Source organism: Zeus faber (genome assembly GCF_960531495.2).
Source record: "Zeus faber genome assembly, chromosome: 13".
In the NCBI taxonomy this organism is placed as follows: domain Eukaryota; kingdom Metazoa; phylum Chordata; class Actinopteri; order Zeiformes; family Zeidae; genus Zeus; species Zeus faber.
In genome coordinates this window covers 22567948-22580657 of record NC_137198.1, presented here as the reverse complement: position 1 = coordinate 22580657, position 12710 = coordinate 22567948, and the positions used below count along the sequence as shown (strand labels likewise).

Below are 12710 nucleotides of genomic sequence, written 5' to 3'. Positions count from 1 at the left end.
CCTAAACGTAACCATCTCTATCCTTACACCTAAACATAACCATCTCTATCCTTATACCCAAACTTAACCATCTCTATCCTAATACCCAAACTTAACCACCTCTATCCTTATACCCAAACTTTACCATCTCTATCCTTATACCTGCACTATACCGTTTCTTACATTATACCAAAACAACAATTTGCGGACTATTTGGGTTTTGGAATAGTGGGCGGTCGGATCATTGGGAGGCCCCTGGTGGGTGTTCACCTCTGATGACCCCCATCATCTATTTTATTTTGCATGAGTTTTAAATATTCATCAGCGATTTGCTTTGCCTATGAGATCCCCCCCCCCCCCCAGAGTGAACAGGGATAACAGGGAGCGAAACATTTGGCAGCGATCTGCCATAATCACCTTGCATATCTGTGTGATAATCAGAAATCAAACAGAGACACCGAGGTTCACCTTGAGGTGACTTTCACACCGCGGCTCGTTGTTATTTTGCCATTCTGTTTGGCGGGGGCTCGGGCTCTGTTGGCTTCCAACTTATGTTTCGAATTCGTTCCCCGCTGTCGGCATTCATTACCTCGCCGTTCCTGTTGACAAGGTTTTGTCCAGCAATAAAGGCATGCAGTATACAAAGGCATGGCGCTTTGCTTCCTTTGTCTTTATTTCCGCGATGGCATAAGATGCCGCCGAGACTTGCTTTCATGAATAAATACCTGCTCGATGGGCGCACAATTAGCTGGCGGGTTTGGGTCCAGCTTGCTGGGGGCCATAGCATAGAATTTTATTTTATAATGTGCAAAGTGGGGCGAAATTATTTTCCACGTAGCTCAGTATGTTAATTAAGGCTTTTGTTTGGTAGTTACATCATTTAAATGCGTCCTCACGAGGGTTTTTGCATGGCACGAGTATTCGTTTTTCAGTTTTGTTTGAACTGATTTGTTAAACGTGAGAAAAACCAATACGGCCTCTGGCCTTTTTGCAATCTTAAAAAATGTCATTAAGGTCAACCTAATGTAAACTATATATAGACGAAAATCCCAGTATGCCTACAGTTAGTCGAGACGCACCGGCTTCAAATTCTTATTCAGGTATACATGCCCGGCCTCGGTGCCCTGGTTATTCAATTATTGTTATCATTACTACTACTACTTTTTTTTTTTTTTTTTTTTCTTCTTAAGCTTTTTCAGTGGAATTCCGTGGTTGTTTGTTCTTTTTGAAATGCTAGGCAGGGGCTGGAAAAATCTAGTTAAATCCTTTTGTTGTTTTGTACATTTTAATTTAGTGGCCTCAATAAAAGCACAGTAACAGTACAGTTAAGCCTCCATTATAAAATAATGGAATTTGGTAAAATGAAATATATCTTTTCTTCGACCGCATACTTTTTTTTTTTTTCTGTTTCCATAATAGGCTTTACATTCTGGGTGTCGGTTAATGTGCTGGCGTACGGACAGATTTAACAGATGTTGGTTAAGTATTTCCAACTGGAGAACGGGAGAAAAATCAGCCATCATATCCATGTTTGCCAGCAAACACTGAACTCACTCTCTCACTCGGAGAGCGGCGGGTCCTGCTTTGTCGGCAGCTCGTCTCCGAGCGCCCTCGTCGTAGCGTTTCCCCGGTCCAGGATCTCAAACACCGGGGTGCTGATCAGACAAAGCGCCTCAGAAACGGGAGCGGGAGTGTAAATAATTCAAACCTTCTGAGAGAGGCTTTCAGCGCCGCCAGATGAGCCCCGCCGCTGACCTTCGCCACATGGAAATGAATTGAGTGTCGCGCCCGAGGCGGCAGGCGACCGCCGCTCTGCGATAGCACGACTGGGCTGTTTTCACAGAGAGAGTCATTTATAACAGCCGAGAAAAAGATAACGGTGAAACAATTTATTGATTAATGGAAATAAACAGATATAATCAAAAAATACTCAGAACTAAACCTGCCTTGCTGTGTGTGCCAATGTGCTGTGGTGGAAGAAGAGGTACAAGCACCAATACACAAAATTGCACTGGTAAATGTGAACGTACCACATTGACATTTCTACTTAAATAAAAGTATCTAAGTACTTTTTGGTAAATGTACTTGAAGTATTAAAAGCACTTTTTCATATCCTGTGTGCTGATATACCTGCTGTAATATGGCATAACATGATTCTGTAGCTTTTTCTGCAAATGACGTTCATGCAGATCCTGGTTACAATTTGCAAAAAACAGTATAAGGAGGATTCATAGTTGTTTTAGCTTGCTTTGATATACTGTATGTGAATATAAATCTGTTTTTTTTTTCCCGTACTTAACCTAATTTACTTAATCACTGCTAAGTATGTTCTTCAATATTGGAGAAGACCTTGCATAGGTTGACAAGGACTGAATAACTTATCATAACAGATTGATATTTCCATTGTATATCTATGTAAATATGTTTTTTTACTCATTCCAAATAAACTCTGAGCTCTAGTGTCGGGGAGGTAGGTATATTGTGATTAATCTGCAGCTTTCGCATTTCTACTCTTCCCCCTTCGCGGGGGCCCCGGGAATACAGAAGGTCACGGCGGCATTGAACGCATTGTTGCGCATGCAAAGCGAGGGACGTATGAATGTGTGAACGTATGAATGTATGCATGCGCTGGGACTTGTGGCGCTCTACACTGGATGCTGCTGACTTGACCCACGAGGGCTCGTACGACATAGTAATCGCCGTGTTAGCCGGGATCTGTCTTTTTATCCCCAAGGAGTTTTTTTAGCCCGCTTTAAAAAAGGCTATACCACATATATACATCTCACGCATTGCTATTACCCCCGGCCCCCGTGCATCAAAACAAATCGACAGTAATAACGGCACTTGAGTCATACTTCTAATCATGTGGAAACCACATTGAATCTTTTTGCCCCTGGACCAGGGGACTGGGCATGTTTTTATCAAACGATAGATAATGGCACGGTTCTTGATTCACTTTGAATAAAGAAACTGCTATCCTCATGACTGCTATGAATAGACGGTCAATCTACTGTCAATACAGTACGTTAAGGGTTGTGGTGAAGAGCTTGGATGCATTTCTGCATAGTCCATAACTATGATGTACAATTACTTTATCAAATATGTCCGCATTTTATCCATCCTAGCTATCTACAGTAACTCAGGGACCAACTACAGTTGTAGTGCCAATCCCTGGTCAAGGTCATTGGCAGGAGTATCTAACTATAACGTGCGTCTTTAGGGGAACCTGAAGCGACGTGAACATGGAGAGAACATCCCAACTACACACAGAAAGGCCCCAGTTGGATTGGGACCAAGTACATTCCGACGAATGAGCCAACGCGCCAAGGTGGGAAGTATGCAGAAGCCTAGATGCAGACCTTTGACATCCAATCAACACTCAAATAGACCTACATCAAATACGCCAGGATTTCAAACCTTCCACACCGCCTGGAACTTAAGAAGCACCACCTCTCCTCCGTTCTAGTTTGATACATGACCTAGTTCTCGCCATCTACCTGCAGTGCGAGCACCACGGACCCACGTCGTGCAATTTTCAGCCGTGGAATTCCGGTTGCAGAGGTCCAGGTTGCTTTGCATACCCAGTAATGGTGCCTTTATCTCGGCCCGCAGCAGGGTTCTCATTTTTAAAAATGTAAGCACACCACCAAACATTCTAATTCCTCTCAGACGGTTGGAGGGGGCCTAATGCCTGAATCAATAGCCATCATTTAAATGAATCCCCTGCCGCTTTTGGTGTTGGCCCCCTCTAAAGATGGCTGGATCAGATAGATTATAAAGGCCCGTCGTGGAACTTCTCTCATTGCTCCCCCCATTTTTTGTGAAGCCCTGCATTCTTTGTAATTCATGACCACGTTCTGCTTCGTTTCATTCTGTCGTTCTTGACCGAATTGCAAAGCCTACATAAAATAAAGGTAGATTATATTATGTGCATAGTATAATCTACCGTGTAAATACAAAATGAATGCACAATTGCTTAAATCTGCATTATCTATTTACCAATACGTGTCTTGAGGCATTTCCCCAACAGGTAGATCAGACCACCCCCACCATGGTTTGTATATTAACCAGTCATAACCACCGCATTGTACCCTGCTTTGAAATAGCACATACTCTAATATCTTCATTGAGTATTGATTGAATCTAAATTACTTTTTTTTCTGATGCTGCCCTGGAAGGGTTTCTCATTAAGCGTGTGAGCGGTGATAAATTATATGCAGGGCTTGGGGGTGGGGTGGGGGGTCATTACTGAGCAGGGGTGGTGACTTAGGTGGAAAAAAATAAGAGAATGGTTTGTAAGAGTTATGAGATGAGAAATGTTCCTTGTGTCACTCCACCTCATATTTGGCCTTTCACAGCACAACTATTTTCGATCTGGACTGCAAGTGACTTTTGGGCGGTTGGGTGGGTGGGGTTGATCTGCATGAAAGTCATAAACGTGAAAGTCATAAACGTGTCCTTGGATCCCCCACTTGGGGGCCCAAGGATCCAAGGATCCAAGGAGGATTAGTATTGTTGAGGGTGTATGTTATACAGCCTCAACAATACTAATATTCTATTAATCCAATCTCTACCTTTTCCCCATCTGCCATGAAGGTTGATATCAGTACTTCAGTTTTAACCAGCAAGGAGTAAAACACAAAAGCTCTGTGCATACGACCTCATAAAACACCTTAAAATAACAAATAAATTATTTGGAAATTTGAAGAGAGACTGCATTTTCCCCTGAGTCAGCGTTCAGGACCCGATGGGCGCCTAGTTAGCCAGCGACTAAGGGGAACAATTGATGGCGACGGGGAGGCAATAAGCATCTCGGTGCTCGGTGTCAATAGGCTAAATGAGGATGTGTGAGGATGTGTCCATGGTTCCGAAGTGCGGTCGTCAAGCGCTGAAAAGAGTTTTCTGGGAGCCATTAATCCTCATATGGAAGGAGGGTCGGGAGACAGGGAGGTGGCGGAGCACATGAACATGAAGGCAGTCAACTCCACCGTGCCGACGCAATGGGATTCGGGAAGGGTTGACTGCTTACCGATCCTTGTCTAATGAATTTGAAAATATGCAATTGGGTATCTTATCTATCATGCCTGTCTATATAGGTGTCATGCTGGGGAATGCACATTGGAATCAGGGATCGATGGGTGCACACACAGCAGTTCACCCCTGGCGCTCTTGGGCGACCAGAAGCAGACCTTGACGAGCACAAACCGCAAATAAGGCCACTATGAAGCATATGGCTCGGGGACCGGGGAACTGGGCGCTTTCTTATTAGTTGCTCAGTGAAGGGCCATTCCTTAACCAATATGACCAACACCAGCTAATACTGAACTTTATCCACAACAGGGAGGGCGCAATGAAGTGGTAAGACAATTCTACAAAGAGTTCCTTCAGCCTATAATGAGAGCATACCTTTCCGATAACTAAAAGAGTCACGTTTATCACAGCCCCGACAATGACGCCAACAACAATATCAATCTGGATAAAAGTTTGTAAAAAAAAACACCAAAAAAAAAAGTTTGAAAAATATTTCGACGATGGTTATATGGCCAACTCTGCACCCCCCCCCCAACCCCACCTCCCTTGGAGCTCAGTTTGTCATTATGCAAATACTGCAATATTGCCAATTAGGGTGAAGGAGCGCTGAGGTGGCTGGGTCGTGGCCACCGGCGTGAGTAATGTGGCCTACCAGTCCAATATGTCGGGGATAATAGGACACACTCTGTGAGCCAGCAGAGGCGGCATCCTACAACTAACCTTTTGTTCACGTGGAGATTCACGCCGGTGCATCGGCACACACATACACACACACACACACACACACACACACACACACACACATATATACACACTCGAGCAGGCTGGAACAATGGGCTGAGCTCCACAGCACAGGCTGATTAGAACAGCAAGCTGGCTGCACAGTGTTGTCTCAAGGTCAGAGTGGTCACCGAGTGCGCCAGACCACCAACTTTTTTTGTAGCCAGCCGTGGGAAAATCGCTTGGAATTTCAATACAGCACTACAACCATACTGCTGTGAGCACAGAAAACGCAGATGAACTCATCCAAAAGACAGAACCGAGCAGGAACTTACAGCGAACCACAAAACCCGCCTGGACGATTAGCGCCACCGCTAATGAGGAGCTGAGTGTCGGAGCTGCAAAAATCACGCAAATCGGCCAGCTCTCTCGCGCGATCCATTCATCACAGAGGAGCATCACTTATTCATTTATAGCCCCCACCACGAGCGTTTAATCAATTTGCGAGGACACAGCCACCGGCCCTAGATGGACAGTTCGCTCGCTGATTTCCCCCATGCACATATTTTCGCCTCGTGTCGGACCACACCGCACCAACGTGGGACAAGTCAGTCTATCTCAGGTGAAGCATAATTAAGGTTGATAGTCATTTTTCATAATCCTGTAGAGCTCGGGAAATCGATACCTCCGTGTGTGCGTGGAGGCGCTTAGTAACCCGCTAATGCAGTCTAATGTGCGCTGACCACGGTAATGACTGGGAGAAATGGAAGCCAAGCGTTACAGAGCACCATACATTATTGCAGAGCCCCCTAAACATTATTGCAGAGCCCCCTGGGGTGGGGGGGGGGGTTGGAGACAACCGTTTTAAACCACTCACTAGAAGTGGGAAGTGGGACATCCACTTTATGGAACTCTGCTAGCACTTTCACTACTTTACACGTATCCGATAGAGCGCACACTTGTCCAAAACGGCAAGATAGAGGACACAATCGCATTGTGCAGATGGTTTCCTTCATACAGCTTGGTCTAAAAAGGTTTTCATGCAGGTTTTACAATGACTTAGCGTACGGTCATTGGGGTAGTGGAGGCAGGGAGGTAGGTAGGTAGGTAGGTAGGTAGGTAGGTAGGTATAAGGAGTCCTTCAAACCCTCTCATATAATTTTCATTATTCTCTCCTTCCGGCCAAATATCCTTTGAAACATATCGGCTGGTATCCCCCTCCTTCCATCTCCTTCTTAAACGTAAACCCATCTCACCAACTCCAGCTCTGCATCTAACTGCACTGCAGCAGTTAGATGCAGACTTTTGCCACGGCATGTTTCGGAGAAGCGTTTGAGTTGGCTGGCTCAACATTAAAGAGCAAACGATTGCAACAGAGCTCCTAATGGTCTCAGTCATTACTTTTACACACCGACCTCAAAAGGAAAATATACCCTCCTTTCCACTTTTTCTGTGCCTCGTAAGAAGGAGAAAGCCATTTTGCACAACTAGTATCTTGCGGAACGTTTGAAAAGTAGGGGGAAAACCAAGAGGCAGCAATGCCCAGCTTGCGGCTAATACTGAAGCCAACAATTACGTAATTATTTCTCGTAATAATTTGTCGTTATTTCTACGAGCAAAGACTTAAGATCCGGGTGAAAAGAAATTCCAGAAGACCAGGTTGTAGTCTCTGTTGCTTTAAAAACCTGATCTTTCAAGCAGAGCAACAATGGATTCTTGTTGCATTGAGTAAAATATGGTCTTTGCCTTGTGTTAAAGGCATCAAACTATTGTTTGCTAATGCAAACATTATTTGTTCCCAGTCTGAAACCAATAACAATCATGTGGTGTGGAATAACACTCTGGTCTGGAGTAGCCTTGAGGTGCGACAGGCTTAGAGATCACACAGAGCTTTTTCTTTGACGTCTCAAATTTTCGCAGCGGCTTGACCCAAATCTAGGTTAGGGAAATGAGTGTGAAACTCTACACTCCCTCAGTAACTACCCTCTACTTGCATTTTGAAAGATTTGGGACTTCTGCGACATATCAGGAAGGCAATGAACAAGGGGTTTGTTTTAGAACCAAATTCTTATACCCAGTTTAAGATCCAGTCTAATGGATCGAATGGAACGGCAATTATGTTGCATTGTGGCATAAAATAATGATCTAATGATATGGTTCATTAGTTTTTTCTTTCCCCCCCAAATCTGTTAATAGATATCCATTGAAGAAATACACTTTAAGCAAATTTATATGAACAGCAATGACAACCAATATATTTTGTTCACGTACAATGTACTTTATATCAAATTTGCTATTCTTTTCCTTTATATTCAAGACTTGTTTGGTCATTATTGACCAAAATTACATTTCAAATCTATACTACAAATCATCTTATTTTGCTTGGCAAAAAAATAAAATAAATAAAAAATACTAAGGCAAAGGGGGATGCTGGCTTGGTTCCGGCTTGGTGAAGAGACTGTGAGGATTCTAATATACTGTCAGTGTTTTTTTTTTTGTTTTCTGAGAATACCAATGATTGTAATCCTCTGACATGTTTTCGATGTAATTATCATCTGCAATTCACGAAAATGTTGTTCAACAATTTTGAAATGCTTCTCCCAATTGTCCTTTGACATCCATGCCGACAGATGAAAAATATGTGTGATATAAAGTATAAAGCATGCAATTACGCACAACACTGCAGAGAAAGTAACATTGTGTATTTGTATTGAAAGTGAAAGTGATGACCCTTTTTGCACTTACTGAAGTTGCTTATGAAAGTAAATGTGTGAATGATGTGCAGAAATAAAGAAAAAAGCAAGGTTTTGTTTCATCAACAACAATTCAATTCAATTCAATTCAATTCAATTCAGTTCACTTCAATGTATGTACAGTACACATTTGTGCAAAAAGAAAAACATGGGTTCAAAAGACATTGTAAGCTAGTAATTTCAAGGCACATATATATATATATTTATATTTATATTTATATTTATATTTATATAAATATAAATAAATAAATATATATATACATACACATATATATATATATATATATATATATATATATATATATATATATATACATATATTTATTTATAAAGAGAGAGACAGTGAGAGAGAGAGAGAGAGAGAGAGAGAGAGAGATGGAGAGATTTATACTGAATAACCGGAACACTATTTCTGCTGAACAAAAAACTGTAATAGTTGGTTCTGAGTGGTTTGAGCAGATGTGCTTGTTCCGGTACACTCGCCAATAGGAAAAACAGCCCTCCATTAAACCCAGAGAGCACAAACATTATCCTTTTAATTGCCGATGCATTCATATTGAGAAGCGTGGAAAAACGGATTATGGCCTGTTTCAGTGCAGACGAATCAAACTGAAAAGGAAAAGTGTCCGCCGTTGTTATCTATAAAATACAGTATGTTGTTGCATTTCATTTCGAAGCTGGGGGAAACTAAATCCGTCTCAATTCTATCGTAACAGATCTTCTTCCTGAATGTATTAATTATATTTTCCCCTTTTCTTCAAACAAGTGTGGAATGTTCAAAAAAGCCAAGTTCACTGTGAACCTCCAAAACGATGCCCTCTTGTGGTCTTTATGGCTAATTTATGCGTCTCTCTCCCCCTATCTGTCTTTTATTTTGTCTTGTGACGGCGGTCCTTGTGTCTTGTTCTTAGGGTGTCTGACTTCTTAATACTATGTTACAATTACAGAGTTCTGTATCTGTTGCGGTTGGAAATTACAACAACCTAAAAATGGTCCTGTCTGACTAAAGATCAAGTAGAAAATAAAACCAAACCTCAGAGGGGAATGAATCCTGATTGTACATGTCAGTCAGCACTAAACCCAAACAATGCAACTTCTGAAAACAATAACTTATAAATCCAGTTTTCTAAGGAATATAAAAGATTGCTGAATCCCACAAGTATTGTCCAGCCGGTTGTATAAATTACATTTCTTGAAGACACAAGGGTTTGAAATAATATTAATACTGTACAGTGTCACTTATTAGGGAAGTCATCAATATAAAGGATTCCAATACTTTCCAAAACCGTCATGTGCGACAAAAGTCTGCATCCCGAACATTGTTCTTGCAGTACACTGTGCTGTTGTTCCCCAGGGGGCAGTCTCGGAAGCCGATGCCCCCATTAGGGGTGTAAATAGGCTGAATGCGGAAATCACCCTTGAGGAGCTGCTCATTATTGAGAGAAACTATCTGGAAGCTGGTTTCAGTCATTTCCAGGATGGAATTATCCTTCTTGGTACCCGCTTCGCAATAGTCGTCTTTTCTCCGGCCTCGATTGTATTTCCACTTGGTGGAGGATTTGGAACTTCCCTTCTTGTGCATGTGCCAGCAGAAGATACTGAGCAGCAATACCAGAACTACAATCACAGCCCCTCCGATGAGCCCTGCCAGCAGGAAAGGTGAGCTCGGGTCCGGCTGTGTGGCCTGCTCAGGTCCAGAGGGCCCCTTGTTGTCGGGGCTGAACACGGCTGGCGTGGTGATGGCCTCTGTGCACACCGTATCGTCTTTGGGCCGGTAGTTATTGAATGCATCCAAGGGGATAACACAGATCCGATAGGTCGACTTTGGCTCAAGGTTAGCCAATCGGATACCCCGGTGCTCGCCGCCGACCATCCTCTCTCTTACGGTGTCACCAGTCAGACTGGGTCCCATCCTGGCCCAGGTGACCTTGTAGGCGGTGACCGGAAACGCAGCCACCCAGCTGACGTGGATAGCTGAGCCGTTGAGTATGGCAAAGGTGACCTGCAGATTTTCTCTTTTTGGATTTAGGGGCTGTTTAGTTCTAACACCCCCAGCTCTGGTTGGATAGACGGGGAGATGTGGGGAAGGGAGGGTTGAGGGCGAGGGTTGCCTGGTGGAAGCTGGGGGGTACTGGGTAACTAAGGGCAAGTCTGGGATGGATGAGGGAGACGTGGGGGGAGTTGTGTCACCTGGTGAGATGGGGAGACGGGAGGCCAGAGGTGTCCCAGGCGTGCTCTGTGGGCACTGGACCAGCTCAGCACTCAGCTCTCTGATCACCATGCCTCGGACCTTCTCTGGCTTTTGGCACATGAAGCCCCGCACATTAAGTGAGGGAGGCAGAGATTTAAGCCACGTTACAACCCACTGAATGCTGCAGTCGCACAGCCAGAGGTTGTTGCGAACAGTAAGCTGTCTTAGACTGACAAGGCCCTCAAAGACCCCCTGTGTCAGCGACTGCAGCTGGTTGTGGGAAATATCCAGCCTTTCAAGCTTGTCCAGTCCTGCAAAGGCCCTTACAGGGATCTTGTTTATTTGATTCTCCTGAAAGTTAAGCTTCACCAGCACCTCAACTGGGAGAAATGGCGGTGGGTACGTGAGTGAGTTACGGGCTAGGGACAGCTCCCTTAGGGTGGCCAGGTCTTGAAATGTCCCTGGTGCAATGCCCTCATCTGTCAAAAGGTTTCCATCCAACAGGAGGCGCTCCAGACGGGTGACATTCCTAAATGCCTCTTCCGCAATAACTGCAATGCGATTCTCATCCAATCGCAGTTCTTTCAGATCCTCTGGGAGGCCAATAGGCACGCTGCTCAGGTGGTTTTTAGTGAGGAAAAGCATCTTTAGACTCACAGCCTCCCGAAATGCCCCTTCCTCCACCCCTACGGTCGATATGGAGTTGTCGTCCAGATGCAGCTCCTCCAGCCAAAGCAGCTGAGACAAGGCTGCCTTTGAAATGGTCTGAATGTTGTTCTCCTGGAGGTGGAGGATCTTCATATTTTTGGGAAGGTTGATGGGGAACTCGTCGAGCTGGTTGCCATAGAGATACACAGTCTCAACCGACGCAACATGGTGGAGCTCCAAGGGAAAGCCTGCATTATTTATTTGGTTATTGTGAAGGTAGAGGGTTTTGTAGCCCTCGCCGATACCTGCGGGCACGGAGGTCAAGTCCCGCTCGTTGCAGTAAACAAAGGTGCGATCGCAGCGGCACTCCTCTGGGCAGTTGGAGGCCCGGGAAAACTGAAGGTGAAGTCCCAGAAGTATGGGTATCCATGGCCTGAGAAAGGAGGTCCAATCCTTACTCCATAAACGCCACTGTATCTCCATTTCAAGAGGATCGGGTGGGAGGAATAACAAAAGAAATACAAAAACACGACAAGGAAACTAAATTCCAAAGAGAAAGGTGGTAAATTATGATTGTATTAGTAAAATCCAATAGAACTACGTTGTCTCAACTTTGATTGTAGCCTGGCGCATAAGAAGGTCTGGCGTAATCCCTCGGTAATTAGTTGTCCTAAGCCTAACGACACAAGAGCAATGGCTGCATCAGCCAATGGGATTTTTCTTGTCTGCCTCCGTCCATGTTTGAGCTGGAGAAAATTTTTCAAGTTCATCACGTTATTTTTTGGGGTTCTCAATATGTTTCCCTTATCTCAGAGCGGCGCCATACACTGAAACGCAGCGGGCTTTATCCTTGCAAAGTCCTGTTCCTCTTCCCCTGGTCTGTCGCGTCACACACCGCCGGGCCCAGGGCGACACAGCCTCCCTCGGACTTGACGTCGGGATCCGCAAACCTGTCGTAAAAGGACAATAATGGGCAAAATCAGTGGCCTTAGTTCCCGCCTAATCACACGTCTTTCCTCTGAGTGTAAACCGCAGAGTAAATTTCCCCCTTGAATCCCACGAATGCAAAGCGAGGCATTCTAAATGGGGTTGGGGGCAGAGTACCGTGCATACAAATGACGGACATGTAGTCGCTGCGCATTGCTCTGCCGAGAATTACCGCTGGCAGCAAAGGATGTTCGGTGAAATGTCTGGTAAAAAACGCCTGAAGAAAGTGCTATTCGTTCAGAATGATACAAAACAAAACTATGGCTGTGGCCCAGCACCGGGGTCTGCTAAGGGTCTGAGAAAATAAATGGTGTATAGAGATGATTTAAGCAAGATGGAGGCAGTTTTTTTTCCATCATTTTTGTCCAGATGAGAGTTAGAAACCATTGCTGCTGAAAGAA

At 44.3% G+C, this 12710-nt stretch overlaps 1 protein-coding gene across 1 annotated transcript; it reads right to left on the bottom strand.

The window, feature by feature from the left end:
• Positions 1-8849: 8849 nt before the first annotated feature.
• LOC307238669 (leucine-rich repeat transmembrane protein FLRT2) lies at positions 8850-12137 on the bottom strand. Its single transcript, XM_080011756.1, has one exon. It carries the CDS (start codon positions 11803-11805, stop codon positions 9772-9774), a length of 2034 nt encoding a protein of 677 aa, XP_079867882.1. The 5' UTR covers positions 11806-12137; the 3' UTR covers positions 8850-9771.
• Positions 12138-12710: the final 573 nt, after the last annotated feature.